At 41.8% G+C, this 25,112-nt stretch overlaps 1 protein-coding gene across 1 annotated transcript in view; it reads left to right on the top strand.

Moving 5' to 3' along the window:
• Positions 1 to 25,112, top strand: part of ANTXR1 (ANTXR cell adhesion molecule 1) — a 218,303-nt gene that overhangs the window by 54,166 nt on the left and 139,025 nt on the right. Inside the window, exons 7-9 of the mRNA XM_074341267.1 lie at positions 2,402 to 2,470; positions 3,977 to 4,057; positions 17,946 to 18,006. Coding sequence (XP_074197368.1) covers positions 2,402 to 2,470; positions 3,977 to 4,057; positions 17,946 to 18,006 — 211 coding nt within the window. The remainder of the gene's footprint in view (positions 1 to 2,401; positions 2,471 to 3,976; positions 4,058 to 17,945; positions 18,007 to 25,112) is intronic.

Below are 25,112 nucleotides of genomic sequence, written 5' to 3' on the forward strand. Positions count from 1 at the left end.
GTGTTCCTTGTAAAATCCTTGGATAAAATACTGTCTCATATGCGAAAAATAATAATAATGACTCATTTTTTAAGGTGAATTTTCATGTCTCATACATGGTGGGTATTTTTCCCTTTTCAAAATATCTGCATATCACTCTGTGTTTTGAGTAATAAAATATATCTGCCATGCCTTCATGGAAAGCAGTTTTGAAGCACTGTATGTCACTTTTCAGCAAATCCACTGGTATGATTTTTCTCTCAATTTCTACTAAACATTGGAGGGGAAAGAATTACTTGAAATAGGGAAGAACCAGTTCTGTCAAAATGTTACTAATCATTGAGATTCTTACACTAAAAACCAACATGAACATTAATTAGTGGCAAAGTAAGTTGTCATCTCTCCATCAATATTTCTTTCCTTTCTTTATGCTCTTAAAAAGCACTCTTCAAAGCAAGTAAAGGAATTCTTTCTAAATAAAGCTGTCAGTTTGTATAAAGAGATTCTGAAAAAGAAGTTTATCCAAGAATTGAAAAGTGAGGTTTATATTTAGGAAATTCTTTCAAGTTTCAGATCTAAGCTCTCTATATAAGTGGCCCAAGAAAATTGTTGACCAAGGGAATGTTTTGAAGCTTCATGAATCACAGAGGCCATTCAGGCCAAGTCAGGAAGAAACATAATAAGGAAAAAGACAGGCTGGGAGGGAAGGAGATAATGGTCTCTGGGGGAGGAGTCAATCCGATCATCACTCAGCCCTCAAGCTCTTCCTCGACAAGCCACAAGTGTACACGCATTCATTCATTCAGTGTTAACTAAGAGCTCGGTCTGTGTGGGCACTTGGCTGGACACTAGAGACACACTGGTGAGTCAGACATAGCTGCTGCCCTCATGGGCTTTCCCATGTGATGATGTTCAGCTTTCTGAAGCCTCTGTTGGCAAAGGGCATGAGGAAATTAAGTTAATTAATTAATTAACGCCTTACTGCCCCTCTACCCCAACCATACAAAATTCACAATGGAGAAACACACATGGGAATGTGACAGGGACCCCCTGAGCATTTGGAAAATAATACATTTCTATGTTCTTAAGTCGAAACTAACTATATAATGGGAATGCACGACAGCTTATTCGGGTGCCCAAAAACAGTCAAATAAAGAAAAGACCCTAATAAGGAAATAACAGAATACAAAATAAATGATAGGTGTCAGAGGCTTAAAATAGAGGTTAGTGGAAAAGAATTTTAGGTATGACACATACAAACTTGGAAAAATATTGAGAATGCCAATGCTAATAGCAAGAGGAGATCTGAAAAAGAAAAGAAAAGCTCAAGACATATAAAGAAAATAAACTGTGCCAGTTTTGATCATTCTATATAAAGTCCAACTAGAGGAGAAGAGACATAGAAGTTGTTGCAGATAAGGCTGGGGCTAGACTCCATCTAAAAGTTGATTTTATCCTGAAAGCAGCAAGAAATATTTCTAACACGAAAGAAAAAAGATGTATGTTTCTGTTTCTTCTAAAATTCAATGTTAGACACAAATGGGTTTGAGTACTAAGGTGGGGGGGAGGACACAATTCAAATTAATATGCATATATTGAGCACCTACTATATGTTTACTGTTAATTATTTATTAAGTACCTACTGTATATACCAAGGATTTCCATTTTTGTTTTCTCTTCTGAAACAAAGAAGCTGGAAATCAGATACCAGAGCCATTAAAGTGTTAAAATCGAGCCCAAAGTTGGATGTTATTCCTTATGTTGCCCTCTCAATACTTAATAGTAGAGAAGGTCATGGGTTCATCTACTCAAATAAGGGCCATACTTCCATACCGTTAACCCAGTGTCTTCTATGGAAGTAAAAAAGGCTTTTATTTATTCACAGAGGATGCTGACATCCGTGAGCATCTGCATTGTTCTAGGCCTCCTGTGAGGAGCTCTGCGTATATTATCTCACTGAATCCCCAACACAAGTTACAGAGCAGAGCCAAGCATCAAACCCAGGTATCTCGGGTTCCAAATGTCACATCCTTTCCATTAGAGCACGCTGCCATTACAAAGGGAGAAAGTGTGCCGATAAAAACCCATCAGAGGAATAGAAAAAGCCATCGTTTCCTCGGAATAATCAATATGACTTTTCTTGGCCTGCAGCTCCCTTCTCTTCCCCTCGTTGTTCAGACCCTTCATTGAGACTCCACTTCTGTGGCTATTTCTCAACGCGTCCCGTTAGACTGATCCCTCTCCTCACGTCCACCATATTACACTAAAGGTGACGTTCGCTGGAGTACTGGCTCTCTGGGGACAAGGATTACTCTCTCCCTCGTGGTCCCTTGGCACACAGTAGGTGCTCAGTAAATACCTGACCCAAAAGGAGTGTGTTCGCCGCTGCTGCTCTGTAACGTCCTTTCTTTCATTGGCCCAGGCCAACAGATCTCGAGATCTCGGTGCAATCGTTTACTGTGTCGGCGTGAAGGATTTCAATGAGACACAGGTACGATTATGGACTTCCTCAGGTTTGGGAGCAGACTAAGCTTGTAAATGATAGAAAGTGCGTGCTTTCTCAGTGCAGAGGCTGCGTCAGCAGCATGAATACCCTTTAGATAGATTATTTTTCCAGAAATACTAAGCGGGAAAGGAATTATTGAATGTGTGAGTGACGTGAACCCATTTGCTAACGCACTTGAGGGTCTTTAACACAGACCATCCCGGCAGCATCTTTTTTGGTTGATCTTTCTTAGTAGACGTTAAATTGCCAAGATGTCACAACAGACTAAACTAACTTGTAAAACTTGTTTGTTTTAAACTTAATTTGGCCAATCTGATGTCCTTACTTAAATGGCAAACATTCCTTTCCCCCCATTAAAAATGCAGCGCATTTTCAACACCAAAAAAAAAAAATGGAAATAATTGGCAAGTTGGCAAAAATGTATGTACAAGTATATACAAACAAACTGAAAATTTGTTACCAACCTAACTAGATGTTCTTCATAATTTCTTTTTGTTTTACTAACATGGACAATCCTCATGATATGTTGTTAAATGAGTAAAATAGGGTTACAGAACTGTGGGAATAGTATAAGTCCACTTTTTAAATAAAGTGTGTATATTTGTATAGAAGAAGTATGAAAGACTATATATATATCAAATTAACAATAATAGAAGGTTGACGGATGGATGGATAGATAGATAGATAATAGATAGATAGATAAATAGATAGATAGATGAATTAGGAATAACTTTTTTTCTTTTTTCCAACACTGTTGGTTTTTTTAAATTTCCCAATGACTATGTGTTACTTTTGTAATCAGTAAAAATCCTGGCACTGACCGCAACTGTGACCATAACTGTGGCAATCACAGAACTAGACAAAGACTTGGGAGTGGAAAAGCTCACATATCAGCATCTCCTCTCTCCAGTCCTCTGCTCCATAAAGCAGGAACAGCCAAACATATCGCAAGGGTCCTTTCCTCAAAGAGCGTTTGAGTGAAAGATGAGGGTCGCCATTTGCTGGCCTCACCCAACACCGAAGCTCGAATTTATCTTTAAAGTTACTCATTGGCCTCACCCAACACCAAAGCTTGAATTTATTTTTAAAGTTGCTCTGAAAGGAAACTTGACTCTGTTTGATTCAAACACAGTTGCCAATAGAAATGTGGTTGAATGAGAGAAAAATGAGCCAATGGCCCGCCCCCAAATCCATAAATATATCAACCCAAGCCAAATGTTCATCTAGCTGGGCATTCTTACCTCTGCTCCCAAGGAGACAAGTATTAAAACAAATGTAAAAGCTGGAACCGACCCTGCGGACCTGTTCCAGAGAGGCCACTGGTAAGCTCATCATCACTGAAGGTATTTCACTGAAGCCCCTGAGCTCAGTCAAGCCCTCAAGTTCCTCTGGGATCTAAAAGTAGATAGAGACCCCCCGGACCCAGTGGCTTTCCTCAGTTCTCCGCATCCAAGCCTGACCCGTCTCCGTGTGTGTTTGCTGTGTTCTCAGCTGGCGCGGATCGCAGACAGTAAGGATCATGTGTTTCCTGTAAATGATGGCTTTCAGGCACTGCAAGGCATCATCCACTCAGTGAGTAGAGCACTTCCTCTGAGACGGGATACTCGGGCCCCTTCTGCCCCCTGACCTGCTGTAAATACCCCCCATTCCATCTCTCTAAGGCTGGTGTTCTTCTGCTTGAGACAACACTCTTTTGTGGATCTTTGTATCTGTCCTGTTCCACTTGGCCCTCTGGCCTTTCACACGTGTTCCTTTTTTCATTCTACTGTGCCAGTTCTTTACCCTGCAATGGAAATTTTAAAATGCAAGGGAACCCTGTTCTGGCAGCAAGCCAGACTCCAGGCTCTTCTCATACCGGAAGGACTGTGCCCTTGACAGACCTCAGCATCCCAGCCATCCGATGCACCCTGCCTTCAGAGCATATCTGCAGGCAGCCTGCATCACTCGGCTCAGCCTGTATCGCTCGGCCATCAGGGGCACTTTGCACCAGCGGTTTTCTGCCTTGGCTGCCCACTGATAATTATCTGCAACAGGAGTTTTTAAATCTTCCCAGATGATTTTCAACCTATAATCCCCAGATATGAGTGTTTCAATGTTCCCCAGGGTTTGCACAGTCCACAGCCCTTTTTTCCAACCCAGCCTTGTTTTTTTATCTCCCCATCCCGATCAGTGAACAGGACACTGGCTTCCAGGACCTCTGTTTCCCACCTTCCATACCCAGGCTCGGCCCTTGGTCCAGCTGGAACATTGGAGGATGCTAGTCTTTGAAGCCTCGGCCAGAAGGCCTGTATGTGTGCTGCTCCTGTTATAAAGTCTGCAAGGGCCACAGCCTCGACCTTTAGGCTGGGGGACCAGATAGACAGCCAGTGGTTTCTCTGGTTGGAGCTCACCAGGCTCTAGACTTGGGGTCCAGGATGCAAATTCAGAGCTCAGAGGATCGCTGTCCCCTTAAAATGTCAACGGCGTCTTGATCTAGGGGCTACCAACCAGGGACTCAGGATCTGCCCAGCTCCCCTGCAATGACCTAGGAAACCTTCTACATGGATGTGCTCGCTCTCCTTCCCTCCAGTTTTAGCTCAGAACCGCAGCAGAGTGGAGAGTAACCCCAGCGGTGTGAGAAGCAAGAACTTAAGAGCTGGCTAGCGCAGAGTTTAAAGGCTGGCCCAACAACTTATCATTTATAGATCCTTGGATGAGTTATTTCACTTATTTCCTTATCTGTATAAGGAATTAATAATAAGACACATATCACTGGCTTGTTTGAGGATTACAAGAGATAATGCTAGTGAAAATACATAATATTTTTCCAGGCATATAATTGGTCCTCAAAGCATATGAATTTTTTCCTCTTCCAAGTCCCTTCACCATCATATGAGAAACATCAATGGCAGCTTCTTCCTGATCCTCTAGATGTTCTTGGATATGCATAAAGATCACCCATGGAATCTTGTTTACAAGACCCTTTCCCAGGCCCTATCCCCAAGAACTTCTGTCACAGTCAGTTTGGGCGGGACCTAGGAATTTGCATCTTTTAAATCTGCACTTTTTAATTAGTGCCCCAGGTGTAATTTCAGAACATTGATATATGTGACCTTAAGCTTGGAGAACTGTGAAAAGTAATTCCACCCCAGGTTGGGAATTTCTATCTTAAATGTGTACATATGACAATCTTCTTCTTTAAGACGTGTTTGCAAGGAACAAAAACCCACTCAAACTACCTTCACCAGAAAGTGAAAATTATTGAAAGGATAGAGAAATATCAGCCCCAATTATGGATTCCCCAGGTGAGGGACCCCTGCTGTAAATAATTTCTGGAGTCAGGGTGGCATACTTGACAACATAAGCAATAAGAACTATAGAAGTATAACCATATAAAACAGCCAAATAGTGATTTAAATAGATGATTAATGGCAGGATTTGGGCCTGGTCATGAGTCCTGTGGAAGCTCAGAGTGGGGCTAGTCTGGAGAGAGAAGCTAGGGCAGACCTGAATTCCTGAGAGACCAAGGATGCGTGATGGGTAGCACCAGAGAAGTAATGACATGATCTCAACCCAAAGTCTGGAAAACAGCGAAGCATATTTCAAAGACAATAATAATAATATCTATCTGTCTGATGGGAGAGTTTGGGTAAAGGAGTCAGGAGTAATGGGAAACAGGCTGACATTGGATTGGAAGCAGATTGACAAGAGCCTTGAAGGAGTTTTTACTACAATGTTCTGTCATCACAGCAACATTCTGAACATCTAACAAAAGATAGTTAAGAAGAAAATCTGATGGCAGTGTTCGTGTGTATAGAAGGGGGACGGGGGAGGCCCAGAGGCAGGAGCCAAATCATGAGGTCACTGCGGGAGCCCTGTCTTCAGATGGCTGGGTTCTGAACAGGGACAACTCTTACCTGTTCTTATGAGCCATGTGCCACATCTTTCAAGAGCTGGCTCCTACCCAAATCATCTGAGCATTTTTATCTGCATAAATTGCTGTTGTCCTTGAATAGTTCAACCTCAGCAACTCACCCCAGCTCAATCGGAGCCCCGGTGTTTGTGAAGTTCTCCCTACTACCCCCAGATGGAAATAACTCCAAAGCTGTTTAAGAAATTTTAGTGAAAAGGTCTTCCAAAATGGGGGAAAAAAAATTTGAGACTCCAAACTTTTAGCTGAATGATAACATTCTTGTGAGCTTTTATCTGGGAGTCATGCTGGTGGTTTCCATCCTTCCCATACTTGAAACCCATGTTTATTGCAGTTGTTAATTCGTTTGCTTGGACAGAAAAAACGGGACAAGCACAGCACGGCTCATCTTTCTTAAGTCAGACAGAAATAATTATGGCCTGAATGTTGGCTGTTTTTAAGAAGTAGGTTCATTTCTCCTTCTGGATACCGAAAAGAAAGCTCTTATTCCCCCTCCCCTCCATCTGAAGCATCTATTCCTGTGTGTTCCCATGAATGTTGCTTTGTGGCTGCTTATTTTTCTCATAATAAAATAGACTGGGCCTAATTATCCAAAATAAGAGTGCAGAGCAGCTTTCAGTAAGTCCAGAGGGTTCATGAAGTTCTCAACCCATAACGACCTTATTTTTTTATTGAAGTCTAATTGATGTGCAATATTAGTTTCAGGTGTACAGCATAATGATTCAATAGTTTTATAGATTACATTCCATTCAAAGTTATTATAAAATATTGGCTATATTCCCTGTGCTGTACACTATATCCTTGTAGTTTATTTGCTTTATACATAGTCATTTGTACCTCTTAATTGTGACCTTATTTTTAAATCCCAAATCAAGATTCAGGGGCTAATATTAATGCATTCCTCTAATACTAATTGCAAACCTTTTGTGGTAGACTCTGGCCATTCAGTTACAAGTAAGCAGGTAGAGACCCTGTCCTGGTGGACTTTACTATTTAGTGAGGGAGGACACATGAAAACAAGTCAACAAATAAATATGCACAATTAAAGTTGTGATACATGGTATATAGGAAGTTAACGTACTATGAAGATTAAGGTAAAGGGGTTGACAAAGAACTCAGGCTCCTTTGAAGAGATAACCTGAAAGATGAGATGGAGCTGTTCATCGAAAGAGCATGGCTAGAACATTCTTGGTGGAGCAGAATCCTACGACGCTGTACAACAGAATGAAAGAAGAGCAGTGCTTAAGTGCTTAAGGTGGAGAATTGCAGACAATGAAGTGAAGAAGAAAGCGATGGCTAAATCACACGGAGCCTTGAAAGCCATGGTATTTTACTGTCAGGGAAATGGGAAACCATAGCCAGATACAGAGCCCAGGACTGGAACAATCATGCCTGAAATCAAGACTCTCGGAATCCAGAGAACATGGTGCTTTATCCATATCCCCTTTGGATGACGAATAAATGAACACTCAGGACCATTAATAAAGAGGCCTGTGAAGATGAAGAAGAATTTCTATGATTTACTGAGCATGTCTCTCTACCAGATCCTCTGCTAAGCGCTTCCACATCTAATCTGGCTTATCCCCATTTTACAAGTGAAGAAACTGAGGTGCAGGAAGTTAGATAAACTGCCCCAAGTCTGCCCACTCATAATGATGGAGCAGGGAATTTGAACCCATGTCCAGGTCCAGAGAGCCTGCTCTTTCCACAATTCTAGGCCATGAATGTGAGGAAATGGAAAATCACCACTGGATTAGCAGGAGCTGATTATCCAAGGCATGGGTTCACCAAGTCCCTGGATTCTCTGCTTCCTTAATCTGACTCCTGTGTTTTGGTCTTTTCATTGCTCCTCAGTCCTCTCTACTTTAAGGAAGAAGTACTTAAGTGTCAGATTTCATAACGTGTTATTTTTCAAAGTGTCCTCATGTGTTTTCTGTTTTAATTTCCCACCAGTTGGACACAGGGAGAAGGAAGAATGAAACCAAAAGCTGTAGGCAATTTATTCGGGGGCCAAGCATTGTTCCTTTATCTCCATTAATATTATCCCATGTAGAAGTCCTAACAACCCTGTGAAGGATATATCCTCATTTTACAGATGAACAAATTGAGGCTCAGATAACTGCCCAAGAGCACACAGCTCTAAGAGGGAGAGCAGGCTTGGGATCAAGTTCCATGAGCCCAGGATTTCTCCCACTTCTATTTCCTTAGGAAGGTACAAGTAAGAAAAGTCTTCATTTAGTGAGTTCTTGGGTGCTAGACTCTGCAAATTATTTCATGTAGGCATCTCATCAAATTCTCACGACTACCATTTAAGGTAGATGTCGGTATTCCTTCCAGAGACGCAGATACTACAAAGTCAGAGAAATTAGTTACCTTGTCCAAGGCCACTCAGCAGTGGGTGGTGATCCAGTATTGACTCCGTTCTGTCTCTAACACCCCTGATGAGATGACTACAGTGCTCTACTGAATAATATGGGTAGGCCAGAAAGCAGCCCTCTGTATTTCAGAGAAGGGGACCCTGAGCACCAAAAATTGTGAAATAACTTGATATAGTCACACAGTTATAACAAAGGCAGGACCCGAACCCAGGTGGGTGCTCTGATCTGTGTGCACCATGGGTGGGCAGGAGAGCTCTTTGCTGTTGCCTGTTAGAGAGCGCCTCTGAAAATCTCAGTTTCTGCTCAGTGGGTGAAATTCCATGAGGAGGAGCTGGCCTCGTGACCCAGGCTGAAAGGAACATCTTCCCTTCCACACTTGCTCAGGACAGAATTCCTACTTGTTTTTGCAGAATACAGTTGATAAAATTCTAAGGCAAAATTTGGGTGGTTGGAAGATTGTAGCCCTTTAAGCCAGTAAAACTGTAAAGGAAGAAACTATTGCTTTGCCTTTTCTTAATGTGGCTTCCTCGGGGAATTTCCACTGACCACAACTGGTGAGTGTCGTGCCAGCCCTCAAGTGAAAATATGAAGCCGAGGGCCAGCGAGGCTCCTGGGTCTTTGTTTGCTTTTTCAAAAGTGCTGCAGGCGGTGAAATGGGAACCTGCATGAAAGCTGTGTTCAGATTAACACTGAAATGGGTCTGCAGCTTTGAATCCCAGCACTTGGCCTGGTTACTGTGATGCCCCCTGCGCCCCCCCCCCCCATCCTCACTTCATGTGCCATCGAGGGCGGTGCTTGGAACCAAGCACCCTGCCTCTGAGAAGGAGAACCCTGTCACCGGCACCAAGCCATCCCCATCTAGGACAATTTCCCTGGGATAAATATTTAAGCCTGCGTTGGGCTTCCTATTAAAATGCGAGGGTGAGTCAGTGCCTAGGACTTTCTGCATGTTTGATTCACAATAAACAAGTTTTGAGCAAACACAACTATATTTGCAAGGATTTCTTACAAGTTTTGGCACGAACATCCTTGTTATCAAGGAAGCTGTAAGATCCCTGAAATTGAGGAATTAATCTTTTCTATGATGTATACATATTTATTTTACTTATGAAAACCAAATCCTGTGCTGATTTCTCCCTCCCATGCATGCGAAGGTGAAAGAAATTGAGCCCCTGATCTGGCCCAGGCCTTAGTGAAGCTTTGACCAGAGCCCGTCTTCCTGGTTTCCCTCCCACCTGCTTTTCCAAAACCCCACAAGGTTTTCATCCAATCAAAGCCTGCACCACCTTCCCATAGTTCTGGGAAGTACCTGACTTTACTGAACTAACTCTCTTTCCAGGGCTAGAGGGGGTGGAGGGGTGGGGGGGAGAGTATTTCAACAGTAGCCCTTCTCTTAAATCAGGTTGTCTCTGATTCGAAGAAACCGCCCTCTCCTCCTTTGTCCCATCTGAATTCTATCTCAGGTTCTCTCTCAACCTCAAGGCTCTGCTCCAGTCCTCTCTTCTCTGTGGAGCCTGCCCTGTTCTCTCCTGCACCTTCAACTCTCCCTGCTGGGAACTCCAGTGGCACTAATTGTTGGAATGACTTGTTGACCTGGGGGTCTTTTTCAAAAGGCTCTATGCTGAATTGTGCAGTCACAGAGACCGCCCCCTTTGTCACGTTTCCCATGGTGTCCCGTGCCATGCTGTGCAGATGCATTCGTTGTAAAACAGCGCCCGGGAATGCAGAGCCTTGTGACCTACATTGCATGACAAGTGGGCAGTTTTGTGGCTCTGTTTCTTGTAAAACCCCCTTAGTTTTTCCCCCACCCTCTTTTCTAGGACTGAATCTATAAAAGATGGCATTCTGAGCACCATTCACATCAGCAGGCCTGGAAACAGAAATAGAATCAATTGTAGTGTCTGTAGCAAGCAGAAAAGCTTTTTAAAAAAATCATTTGCCTCAGCAGTCATTAATTAGACTCAGACTTTGCAGACACCCAGGCTAGGCAGTTCAACCAAGCTATTATTTCTGTTTGGCTTATTAAAGACTCCAAATGTAATAAAAATTCCCATTGCTCGAAGAGGCTATGAAGATTGCAGGGGGGCATGTTCAGTTAATCCTCCCATTACCTCCCACACCCCTCCAGCTCCTCCTTCTGTATCCAGGAATCTGTTAAGGTTCATTGTAAAAGCAATCGCAGAAGTTAGAACAAAATCCGATGAAACACTGCAGGGTTCAGCTCCCAAGGAGGGCTGCTGACTTCGCCAATATTCAGGAGATCAGCAAGTTCATCTTACTAAATAAACCACGTCTTGGAGTTCACAGTTATCTGAGCTTTCCTTCAGAAAACAGGGGAGGAAAGCGGTGTCATCGAAAAAAAGGAATTTCCTCTGCTTCGGAGCCTTGTTTGCCCTGTTCTCCTTCACACCAGACTCTCACTGAGTGTGACACTAACCGAGACAAGAAAAGCCTTTGTTTAAGTGATCTGCGTGCCCCCAACCCAGACAAAAACTTGCATGTTTTGAGGGTAAGCTTTATTGGCTAAAGTTCACTAAACCCCTTAAAAATGTGCTTCTTGCCTGGTAGAGTATTTCTTTGGTATAATATATGAGTATACATAAAATCATATGTGAATCCCGGAGAGATCTGTAATAGTGAATTTTTATTTCAAATTCAGATTCTGTAGAATACACGTGGACCCAGGATGGCGTCCGTAGTTAACAGTAGGTACCGTCTCCTGGTTTTAAGTGTGGACTGCAATTTAGTTAGGAAAGGTGACTAGCTTTTCTTTTTTCAAAATTTTCTTAGAGATCGAATAGTTTCAAAATTCATGGGCAGTCCTGAAGGCACAGATGAGCTGGTTGTGTGTCCCAAAGTGCCTGGCCGTTTCTAAAAGCAGTGATCTTCAGGTTTACCCAATGTGTGTTCTGCCATCAGCTATAATATAATGGCCCTTCTGTGGGCACCTGAGCCCCACCCCCAAACACAGACTTTTACATCTTTCCCAGGTAAGGGGTCAAGGCCTTTTATAAAGCAGGCCCGTCTGGATCATAGATGTGGGGACATGATACACCTATGTTTTTGTTTAAAAAGATAAGCCATTTAAAAAGATGGACATGTTATTACTATGTATAAAACAGATAAACAAGGACCTCTTGTATAGCACAGGGAACTCTGTTCTAGTTCTTATAATAACATATAATGGAAAAGAACCTGAAAAAAAAATATATGTATGCATATGTATAACTGAATCACTTTGCTGTACACTTGAAACTAATATTGTAAATCAACTACACTTCAATAAAAATTAAAAAAAAAAAAAAGAGACAGAGGTGTTGAAATAGGCCTCCTGGGAAGGCAGTTCCCAAAGATAGTCGTGCTTAGTAAGAAGAGGAGGGTGTTACACGATGCTGAACACAGCCTTGTATTCAAAAGATCGTAAAGGATTAATTTAAAAGATTGAAAATTGAATTTAATGTAAAAGACCTTAAAGAGTCATGTAACAAAAATTGCATTTATAAGGAAAAAGAAAGACCAATTCATAATACGCTATAATGCCAGTTAATAAGCCATCCAGAAAGTGTGCCATTTATTTATTCAATAAATATTTATTTAGTGCCTACTATGTGCAAGGTTAGGCATTGTGGATATAGTGGTAGGCAAAAACAAATCTAGCCCTTGCCTTTGTAGAGTTTATAGTCTAAGTTTAATAGATACTTAACCACCCGTGGGCCAGCCTACTTCAAGCCCCAAACATCTTAAAAGCAGATTGTGTCCATCACAACAAATGAGACACCAAGGAACATGCTCTCTGGATATGTGAAAGCAAAGGGTCGCCTATACCATCAGTGGATAAAGGAGACTAGTCTTTTATTAACACACACACACAAAATCCTGCAACAGGAAGTGGCCAAGTAAATAAAGATTGGTTGTTTATTGAGGAAGGAGGCAGAGCAATTAGAAAAAAGAATTCCAGGTGGGAGGGTATAGCTCAGTGGTAGAGTGCATGCCTAGCATTCACAAGGTCCTGGGTTCAATCCCCAGCACCTCCATCATAAATAAAACCCTAATTACCTGCCCCCCCCCCGCCAAAAAATAAATTAAAAAAAAATTAGGTATGCCTATGGCAAGGGAGGAATTCTGAATAACTATGCTAATATTCACAATTCTTTAAGAATTCTTGAGAAATCTCAGCATAAACTCAGCATAAACTTTTTCATAGTTTTAGAAACTATGAAAAAGTCCTTTAGATTTTTAGAATCCAACAAAAAAAGAAAAGAAAAGAAAGGAAAACTCATATATACAACCTGGACTGACCCACAATGGATTTCACTTGAAACATATTAAATAGCTCTTATTACTTGGCTTAGCTCTACGTCTGCTGCCCCTCTTACTCCCCCCGCCCACGTAATGAGCTGTGCGAGAGGATCGCCACCAGTAACAACATGCATTTCTATAGTTCTTTATGGATTTCAAACATTTATCTTCTTTTTGAAATCTATCCAAAAAGTAGCAGCAACATATTATTTGCCATCTTTCAGTTTTTAACAAATGGGATTAAGCAAGAGACCAGCGGTGGGTGATGGGAGCAGCATCGTATACGAACAGCATGCATGAGCTTTGCCCAAGCACTGCAGCAGTCGTAGCAGTGATAATAAAAGTAACAGTAACAGCCACCATTGTCTGAGAACCAAATACGTGTCAGTCACTCTGCTAAGTGCTTTACTGCGAGGGTTGTTCTGAGTTCATTTCTTGGTACCGTATTTTCATGGAGGGCACTTGTTGGCTGGTGGCCCCTGGATTGTTAACTGTCTATTGGCCAATCACATCTGTCTGGTTCTGTCTATAAAACAAAACACCTGGTCAGTCTTCCTTGATCCCTCTCTCTTCCTCGCTCTCTAATCCAATATGAATTTTACCTCCTATGTCCAGTTGGTTTGACAAACTAAATATCTCTGCATTCATATTTATTATTCATCTTACCATCAGACAACACTTTGAGGTCAGTGTTTTTCTTATTCTCATTTTCCAGAAAAGGAAGCTGAGATTCAGAAGTTTCATAACTTGTCCAAATCCTCATGGCCAGAAAGTGGTGGGGCTTGGAGATGCACATAAATCTATTTAGAGCCCAAATCTATTTTTTCTGTCTCCAGAGCCCAAGTTCTTAAGAATAAAAGCTACCATTTAGGTGAGGAATTTCAGGCACTGTGCTATGGACTTTGCCTGTATTATCTCACTTAATCTTCCCAACTCAGTAACCTTATGCAGTGGGTATTGTTCTTACCCCACTATTACAGATGGGGAAACAGAGACTCAGAGAGGTTGGGGAACTTGCGCAAGGTCACATTGCTCATGAGCAAGTTGACCCAAGCAATTTGGTTCCAGATTCTAAACTACTAGTGATTATGTTAAACTGTTTCCCCAAATTGGGGTTCAGACAAGTTAAAGGATTTGCCAGGGACCATAGGTCAGCGAAGTACAGGACCAGGCCAAGAGCAGGACCCAGCTTCTCGCAATGGATTATGCTTAAAGCACGTGGTCGTCTTAACCCAGTCTCCGTTAGACCTCAGTCGCACTCTCACCTCTGACATCACCCCGACCCTGTGTGAGTTCTTTCCATTCCATCTAGTGATTTCCCTTCAACCATTTCCCAATGTTGTGTCTACACCTCCTGCATCGCTACCACTGCCCAGGTCGGAGAGGGACTTGCTGCCTCCCCACCCCCATCCAGTCTCCAGTCCCTAAGCTGATCTGCTGTCTGCTGAAGTTCAGACAGACTGATTACTGTTAAGTCTGGGCTGCTAATCACCAAGGGAACCCCCCAAATCCACCCAGTGCCATTGTGACTTCCTACCTTTTGAAACCAGACATTTCTAACTAAAAGAATCCACCATCCCAGACAAAGCTCACCCATCCCCCCTCACCGATAAATTTTACTCTTTTGGCTGTAGTGCATCCCTTCCAGATGTTTTAAGTTAAGATTGGGAAAGCGGTGTTTTTACTGGATTGAATCACAGCACTTGGCTGATATTTTTCGGCCCTTTATACGCTCCTTAGATTTATCAACTAATTGCAGACACTTTGAGAGAATAATACAGCATGAGTTTATTATGACAAAACCTGCTAGTGTGTCTTTGTGGGCAAAGATGTGTTTCCTTTACTGACCCCTGGTTAGGTATTAGAGTTGGTTCAAAAACATCAGTTCAAAGTCAGAAGCATACGTGGGGGAAAATTTCACTTGTGCTTTGATGGAGTTTGGGGGATGGGGACAGGATAGATCCAGTAGCTCAATTTTTATGCTTGGACTGTTGAAACCGTTAGTTGTGGATGATAAAATGACTTGTAAAAGGAGACAGAGGAATTTTATTTATAACATAAAAAATAGCTTTGTGCTCTTCTAATGCCACTGTTTAATAAATTTCTCCATATGGGTTAATTCTGTCCCTTCCAGTGTCACCTGTTTGGAGACTTGTGCATGAAGACATGTTGAAGGGGGTGGCTGCCGACTAGCTGAGGTGGCCCTTCAGGCAGCAAATTGGTGGGGTGGGGAGGGGGTGGACTGTCATCACAGTTCAGGGGGGACAGTTGTTATCTGGGATATGAGTCACTGGCAAGGATCTGAATGAGGATCCTGCCAAACCCCAGTCCTAGGATGCTGCTGCATCTAAAAGACCAGATTGACCATTGGAAAGGGGAGGATAGTAGAGCTGAAAGGGAAACATGGATGCCTAGGATGTATCCCTGAGGTCCCTGATCCCAAGTCGGAATGTCAGTGAAGGGCTCAGAGGCGATGTCAGGTCCCCAGAGCCAGGTGGGTGAGGACCACTGCCTCTAACAGAGATGGACACAGATGTGGGGAGTTTGGTGCCTGCTTACCCTGCTGTAGACAAAACAGGCTTGGGACTAGCCGGAATCTGAGGCTGCACCTGCGTTTGAGGCGGGTGGAGGCGCTGGATAAGCCAGAGGGAGAGGAAGTAAGGGCAAAACTGAAGAAAAGGAGCAAATGGCTTCCGACTGTGCAGTCAGGTGGAAGCTGAACACAGATCAAGGAATCAAAGTACAAAAATGCCTTTCAATTGTACAAGAGTCAGAAAGAACGGCAGAAAAAGAAGCTGGAAATCTGAATTTTAGAATTGTCAAGGAAAAGAAAGAAAGTTGCCCCTCTGGATCTGGGGGTTCCACATCTGCAGATTCAACCAACTGGGGATCAAAAAAATTTGGAAAAAAATTCCAGAAAGTTCCAAAAAGGAAAACTTGAATTTACCGTGTGCTAGCAACTATTTACTTAGCATTTACACAGTATTATGTATTATAAATAATCAAGGGATGATTTAAAGTATACAGAAGAATGTGCAGAGATTATATGCAAATACTGTGTCATTTTGCACAAGGGATTTGAGCATCCTTGGATTTCGGTACCCTCAGGGGTCCTGGAACCAATCCTTCCGCCATACTGAGAGGGGACCGTGCTGCTTCTTATGACTCTTAGGTGTACAGAGTTACCTAAAACACGTGGTTGGGGGGGAGCCTGCTTCAAGGAATACATTTGAATATTCGGTCATCTGTACATCAGAGAACAATTTTCTGAAGCACATTGTTCATTTCCTTTCACAATGCTTCTCCACGAGGACGCCCAGATTTCTCTCTGGAATGGGTAAATATTATCTCTTCTGAGAAACTGGTTTGTTTTCATTCTTCAGATTAAGAATCTCATAAATATTGTCTGTCCTCTTCATTTGCTACCAGAAAGCTCAGAACTAAATACAGGGGCCTCGCCTAACAGGGGAATAAGCTCCTTGGTGTATTTTTTTCTATGCTAGTTTCCCTCTTTACTTCATCTTCCCCTTGTTTTCCCTTTGATCCAGTTCCTCCCCTTTTTGTAACTGATTGTCTCTTTTAGTTGATTGCATCTTGTAGTGTGTGTATCACTTAAGCTGGAACAAAGAGGCAAATACCAATAAATACATCCATGCAGACAAATGGGTGCTTCCCCATGCTCAAAGATGCCTTTTTCTTTTATGGACTTTACATTTTACTTCACTATTAATTCCGCTAACAAATGTCCCTTTCATAAATAGAGAAATGGCTCCCTTCAGCCCTTTGAACCTTCTCAACTTCCAAATTAAGTCAGGCCCAAATAAAGATACTGCATTTGGCTTGGTAAATTAACTCAGTGTCCTATACTGGTTTAAAATGCTTGGTCGAAATTTTAGAATCATGATGCAGTCAGAGGCGGTATTCATCAAGGGTGGAGAAAAGCTGAAACTCCATCAGTCAGCTACTCTGCTTTTCCCAGAAGAAGCCTTCATTATTAATTCTCTGTGCAGTTATGGGGTCCACTAGACTCTCCACTCAACCCTGCAAGACTCATTTGGGGGGGAAGACTACATTTCCATTTAAATAAGGCTTAGGGGGTCCTCCTGAAGGGTGAGGCACAGCAAACAGCCTGCAAAGCCCTTCCTCTCCCGCGACCTGTTTTCACTTCTCTAACAAAGAGGGAGCTCGGGGTAATCTGAATGTGCGTCTCCTCTGGAGCGTTGGCCATCTCCATCCCACCTCTCCAGCTTTATCTGTCATCACTTTTTTGTCTACTTTTCAAGCTCCTGTTGTTCCAGCTAAAGTGGTCTGTGTATTTCTAGTTTCTCACCTTTACAAATGCCACTCCCTTCCTGGACCCTAACCTTCCCCTAACTTACTCCTCCCCGCTTGACCGAGTCCTACCCTCAGTATCCACCTCCTCCAGGAAGCCCTTCCCAATCTACTAGCCCTCAGTGACCCCCCCCATGAACTCTGTAGCTCCTACTGTTTGCCCTTCAACCCTGGCACCTACCACATAGTGATTGCTACTTAACTTTTCAAGTGTGGGGTGCCATTTCCCCAACCAGATAGTAAACCTCTCCGTAATGAGGGCTGGCATATTGACTCAGTAAATATCTGCCGAAAAAAAAAAAAAAGCCAAATGAATGAATAATTCCTTTCGTTGTGGGGACACTCAGAAGCATCTAGCACAGTGCTGGATCATTAAATGTTTGACATCAATGATACCAGTAAAGATGTCACCCTCGACTCACCCAACCACAGCCACGTAATGTCCTTGAACTTGCCTGTCTTGGGAGCTAAAAACAAATGCCACTTTTCTGTTTTAAGAAAATAAGCTGTGTTTTGACTTTTTGCTTTCTTCTCCTTCCAGATTTTGAAGAAGTCCTGCATTGAAATCCTGGCAGCTGAACCATCCACCATATGTGCAGGAGGTAAATTGAAATTAGTGCCAATTGCTATCACACAAATGCTGAGATTTTGAGTTCAAGTCAGATGTTTACTTCATCGGGAGAGAAGAAGGGAGGCAGGGCAGGAAAGGGGAGGGGAGAAAAAGGAGTAGAAATTAAATGCTCAATAAATTTGCTTCCAGAGGAAAAAAAAGAGAATAAAGAAGCAACATGTCAGTTGTTTGAAAGTTTGGAAAAGTCTATCCACATTCTCTCCTTCCATGGGAACTATGGGAGCCTTACAGAAATACTGGGTTCCCGTACATCACCACTCGTACCCCTCTCTGGATACAAGTGGAGTCTAACTCTTCACCCTCATGACAGTCCTACAGAGCCATCACAGTGATCATAGGCCATCTCTGAAATGTTGACATAGTTAACTATTTAATTGGTGCTGGCCCTCTCTCCATAATTATTATAGTGACCTTAATTAATTGCTTGATCTAGTAGTCATCACAAAATGTTGATAGGCAATTTCAATTGTCCCAGTAAAGGGCCATTATAATATTGTATTTAATACAGGAAGCCTCCTCGTATTCAGAGTCAGCCTTCTCTGAGCCACAATATTTTCTGTAACTGATCACAACTGGGGTCTTGCTGTTGTTTTGTATTGTAATGAACTGCCTGTAACTTCCACCGTGCTAGCTTTCTGTACAATTCTTGACGGATTTCCCAGTACTCTTCTTTTCTTTATTTAAAAAGTATTTTAGGCACCTTCTGAATGCCAGGCACTGTGGTTGGTGCTGGAGATACAAAAAGGATAAACTCTCTCTCCATGAGTTTGTGTGCTCCAGGACCTGGAGTCTTTCGCTGTTGAGAGTTCACTGTTAATGTTGCCTTTCCATTCAACTAAAATACCAAGTGCCAATTATCAATGTGTCATAGAAAATATATCATGCAACCCTGTAAGAAGTGAGGAAGAACTTTCAGGGCTTTTTCAAACGCGCTACAGTTTTGTTCTCGATATTGCACATTTTATTGGTATAAATGAGATAATTTCTTAAGGATTTCATTTTAGTTTCTCAGCTATTATTTTAGAATAGCTGAAAAACTTTCAAGGAGTTAGATGCACTGAATAGCCCATACCAACAACAAAACACTAAGTGTACTTGTAAACGTGTAAAGTTATTAACAATACTCGGTGACTGACTATTCAGAGATAAGTGTAAATTTCCCAAAGAAAAGCAATCAACAAAGACCATCTACTGACCTTTAACACTGCTACCTGGTAACACACATGGTGGGGACAAGTGTCATTGCCACATGGTGGGGACAAATGTCATTGCCACAACGACAGGTCCAGGAGAACCTTCTTAAGAAAAAGAAATGAAAAATCTTACCTTTGCAAATTGACAAAGTCATATGACCACATGAACCCAGGGCCAAGGCCTTGTAAGGGGTCTGTGCCGTGAGGAGCCTTAACTAGGGTTCAGTAGCGTCAAGGTAAATCTGCCTCCACAATTTTTATAATCCCTTTATTTTAAAGCAATTAGAAAATAGGGGAGTTCCTTATTTGTGCAATTATCTCATTCATGAAAAAAAAAAAAAACCCAGATTTGCAATCCTACTGAGTGTGGTGCAACCTTGTAGTGAATCACAACGTCTAAAGACAATGAATACAACTTCTGTGAATTCACTATCGTAATCAATTCCCCTCCTGTAGGGCTCCTGGGACAGAGAAGGAACCTTATGTCTCTCCACTTCCCACTGCCTAACAGAGGACGTGGTACTTAATAAGCTGTCAATAAATATTGACTGAATGTCTTGCTTCATATAGTCCCTCAACAATGTCCCAATTTTTGCTTACTTAACCCTTATTAACTACTTTCACCTGATCTCAAGAGGTTATCAGACTTTTGAACTGTCTAATTAAAATGAAACAAAATTAGAACTAGCCAAAGATAGAACAAGGCCAAAAAAAACCCCACAGAATCTCAACCACTTGGACAACAGAAAAATATCCTCCTAAATAATTCTTGAATCAAAGATCAGTAAACCAGACTCTCCTTTACTCGCCATTGAGGTACTCAAGACAATAAAAAGATCACACATATAAACTTAATGAATATGACACAGAAATACCAGATTCCACAAAATCTGATCGTAGCAAGTGCGTAGCTTTTAATATGTTTCTTATTAAATGGAAAAGAAAAATAAAAAATTAAGTAAAATCTTCTTAAGCTAAGGAAAATACAAAGAAAAAAATTAAAATGCGTTAATAAATTTAAACAAATTAAAACAATTCAGTGGATAAATTATCCCAAAAGCTGTTTCTCTGGTAGAACAAATAAAATGGACAAACCTCTGGTGGATCCATCCCAAGGAATCTTCCTTTAAATATTTTTTAAGTCTCTGGCTTGAATGCAATATTGCATATTTTATAGACAAACAATAGTCTCCTGCATCAGCATAAATGATCCAATTCTGTTTCTTTTGTTTCTTATAAAGAAAAAATTAATACAAGACACAGTGATGGAAGCTAGCCCCAGATTTTGAAAAGGCAAGCTCCTACCTCTCTCGAATTAGAATCATGAGGGTTAAAACATGTTGATTAGAGAATAAAGTTACTAAGAAGAAAATGAAGCTTTCAAAATATATCATTACACCAAAAGTTCCTCCACAGATTCCTTAAAGCTCTGGTGCTGGTCATTCTCTGGAGTAAGTGTGGCTGTCAGGAAGCATTGGAGACCATTTAATTGTCCATGGCTATGAAGTCCTGCCAGGCATACCCCGGCTGTGATTTCCATTAGGCTACTGTGAGGACCCAGGGGTGTATGTGAACGTACTTTAAAAAGCATAAATTGTTATGCAAAACAAGGTGACATTATTATCAGTATCATTTTAATAAGGATTGAAAGTCCATGGGAGAATCATGGTGTTGATAACATCATACCTAGATGAGGAAAACATTCCTGTATGTTTCTCTACTGAAAGAAAATTGGGGAAACCTTGATTGAGTTCAGAGGACCTGCAAAGCGATTAACTCAATATGTCCTGGAGGAGAAAGTAAACAAGGAAATCGCCGATAGTGAGACTAAACCCTAGACAGGCCTATGAAGAAGGTAGAATTTGCTCTCATCAAAAACCTTCCTCTCAGCCCCTCCCCTCACTCTCTGAATTACCTCCCTTCCTTGGCCCCGAGAGCAGCCCCAGCTGTGGATCCCCACCTAGGCCTGTCTACTCAAGACACTCGAGGCTGACAGTTGCATTCCCCCAAGACAATGATCTCAGCTGGCTCTCACCAGCAGCTTAGCAAGAGCCATGGTTCTGACAGCAAACTGAGCTCTGAGAGAGGCAGCGAGATAATGCACTGGGCGGACCACAAAACCGAGCTCCAACACCGATCTTTCTGTGTTGGACTGCAAACAACAGGGTGGAATTTAATGGGACAAATACAAAATGCTGAGCTCACAAATGGTCAGTTTCACATGCAACAGGTTTAGAGAAACCGGGACTTAGTAAGAGTTCACAAAGGGGAAAAGACTAAAGCAAGGAGAAGCATAGCTGTCTTGAGAACCACCGAGAATGCCTCTGACAAAAATGAGGCTGATGCAGTCTTAGGGTTCATCAATAGCCATCCAGTGTCTGGGTCAAGAGGGCTAATTCCATGTTCTACTATTCCAGGTTCAGACCATGGTTCCGAGTCCTGTATTTTAAAAGTGGTATTGACAAAGGGCATAATAGAAGAGGTGATGGAATTGGGAACCATATTAGTAATTCATTCAGGATGTGGGGGCAGCCTGGCTGCGACATCTATCACCCCACTGATAGCCCGGGATCGTTCAGCTGATCTGGCCGGCTAGGCAGGTGTCCCCTTCCTCCCTCCCATGTGTATCCCTCCTGAAGCTGCATGCTCAGTGGAAGAGGAAGATATTCCTTAATAGGGTCCATTCTTTGGTCAGGGGTGTACAAGTATCTGTTCTTCCCTGCTACAACCTCCAAACAAGCTCTCAAGGTCCATTTACAAGAGAACATAGGATAGTCAAGCTTCCAAGACTCTAGTCACTGAATCTTTTCCTTCCCTTCCTTCCTTCCTTCTCTCCATCAGTTCTTAGTGTCTTCTGTGTACCAAGCAATGTGAAAAGATTTGAGTACCAAAATGCATGCTTGCTCCCAACCTCCCATGAAACTCACAGTCCGCTCTGGGAGATAGTCATACATTCAGATAAATTGTAAAACCATGCATGAAGCGCTATAGCAGAGATCTACTCAAAGAGCAGTGGGGGCACTAATGAGATGCTTGTGGAATGAGGAAGGACTGAAGTACCCCACAGAGATGCAGACAAAGAACTGAGACACTCACAAGGGCATCTTCAGATATTTGGAAAATTCCTCTGCAGAAAGGAATTACTCGACTTATTATACAAAGCTTCAGAAGACCACCATGAAGAGGTTGGGGAGGAATTCAGAGGGGCACATTTTGGCTTGATGCCTGCAACTTTTACAGCTAAAGCTTTCCAACAGTGGAGTGGATGGTCTGAACTTTCCACCCTTAGAATTATGTGAGTGATGACAGAATGGCCATCTGTAACCGTACGCTTTCCAGAAAAGTCCTCCTTTGGGTCTCCTTTCTAACTTTAAGTTTCTAAGGACTTAATCCAGTTTCAGCCAAGGTATTAATGGCTGATTGTTCTTTAATGGCTGAAGAAACCAGTATACTTGGAACTATTTTGCATTTTAACGGGATGTCTTAACGGGAAGAGGAGGTGGGGAAAGTATCTTATCTGCTCTGATCAAAAAGAATTTCGTTCAATGTCATGGGTGAACCTCTTCGGCGAAAGAGCCTTCCCAAAACTCCTCCACTGCCAAAGGTTATAAACTGGCAGCTAACAAGCCCCATCTGGTATGCGTATATGTTCTTTTTGATTCACACTGCAATGTTTAAAAAAACAACTTAAATTTATTGCTAACATTTAAAAGTCTGATTTTACCTAAAAATGCAGAGTTTCATCTTGTGTTGAAAAATCACATTTAGGCCTTCATTTATTGCAAGATAATGATTATTGGAGACTGAATAACTTCGCTTTAAAAGAAGTGTGTACTCTTTCCAGTTCACCATACTCCCCACCACTCCCCATTGTAACCCCAATACCCAGGCCAAGCATATGGTTGCCATTTAAGATGGTGCTTATGTCACTGTATTCATAGTTTCTGTTCTAAAACATGTAGGAAGTCACCTGCACCTTTGACATTACCTGTATTTAATTAATTCTGCTTCCCTGCCCAATACAGACTCTTTTTTAAAGTTCCTAATTAAATATTATTGCTGTGTAATTAGGAGAATTGACCCATTGTTAGATCGGCCCCTCATGGTTCTGCTCCTCTCGAGGAAATGCACCCTCTGCCTGAGTACAATTTTCCTCTGGTCCCACTCAGTCGGCCTCAGACTTGAATAGCTCCCAGTGTTCTACATAAGCAAGTGCTCCAGGAAGGAACTAATTGGAATTAAGTGTGCAGCCTGCCAACGGCTCGACATTTGAAGTTTTTGTACTCCAGAAATGGACGGAGGTTATCTGTCACTAGTTCCCCACATTGTCATTTCAGAAGCAACTGTCTCATTCCTACTCTGTTGTTTCCCATCGTTTGTCACAAAACTGGATGAATGAGTGCAAAGGAAGGTCGTTTTAGGCTGTGTGTTTACCATTTGGTAACATGACACGTTTAAGCAACATCAAACAGGGGTTTCATTTCTCTCATTTTTCATTGTTTTTCAAAGACGCCTGGCCCATAGGCATCTCTTCTGAATTGACTGCTTAATGCTCCGATTGGGCTTCCTTTTTATTTAAAGATATTTCTATTGGGAAGAAGGACCCTGGTACCCTGTTGGTGGAAATGTAAAATGGCACAAACACTTTGGAAAACATTTCTGACTGTTTCTCAAAAAGGTAAACATACACCTACCACATGACCTAGCCATTCTACTAGTACCTAGGTGTTTATATTTACCCAAGAAAAAAGGAACTCTGTGTCCTGACAGAGACCTGCACACAAATGTTTATCACAGCTCTATTTTTAATAGCCAAAAACTGAACAACTCAAATATTCCTCAAGAGGTGAATGGATAAACAAATTGCGATTTTCATACAAGGAATAATACTCAGCAATAAAAAGGAATAGGCCATACATAAACCTCAGAATAATTATGGGTGCGTCTTTCAGTAGTGAGGCTGAGTAAAAGAAGCTAGACCAAAAAAAAAAAAAAAAAAGCATACTTACTATGTGATTCCATTTACATAAAATTCTGGAGAATGCAAACTAATCTGTGACTACAAAGAGCAGCTGAGTGGTTGCATGGTGTGGGAGGAGGCAGGAGGAAGAGATCACAAAGGAGCACACGGGAACTTCTGAGGGTGACGGAGGTGTTCGCTATCTTGATTGTGGCATTGCCCCATGACTGTATACATGTGTCAAAACCTGTCAAATTATACACTTTACATCCAAGTTGTTGTACGTTAGTTATACCTCACTAAAGCTCGTATTAGTAAATAGCTATAAGTAAGAAAACTTCTAGAGGAATTTAGGCATCAGAAAGCACTTAATACACACCAGTGTCTGTGTTCTATTTTAGATGTTACGTGTCACAATAAGCATCTAACAGGAGAGCAAATTCAAACTAACCCACGAGATGGAAATATACTAACAATAATTTTGCATGAAAAGTTTTGGGCAACCGGAGCAAATGGTGACTATAGAGATGTCTCATTTTCAGCCACAATGATTGATAGGCGATCTTTACTGAAGTCATCTCAAAACTGAGTGCTCCACATTTCAAAAAAGAGAGAGAGAGAGAAAAGAAAAGCGAAAAAGAAAAGGAGGGAACATAATGGAATAAGTTTAGCAAACTATTCACTGACCTTAATCTTCTTTGTTAAAATTGAGCTATAGTCACATACCCTAAAATTCACCCTTTCAAAGAGTACCATTCAGTAATGTTTAATATACTCAAAAAGTTATACAGCCATAACCACTGTCAAACTCCAGAATGTTTTCATCATCTAAAAAGAACGTGCATGTGGCCTAAAAACACTTGCTGTACATATTGTGAAAGGTAGCTTTGTGGATAAATGGAATTAGAGCAATATGTCCTGATT

Source organism: Camelus bactrianus, chromosome 15, assembly GCF_048773025.1.
Source record: "Camelus bactrianus isolate YW-2024 breed Bactrian camel chromosome 15, ASM4877302v1, whole genome shotgun sequence".
Lineage (NCBI taxonomy): Eukaryota > Metazoa > Chordata > Mammalia > Artiodactyla > Camelidae > Camelus > Camelus bactrianus.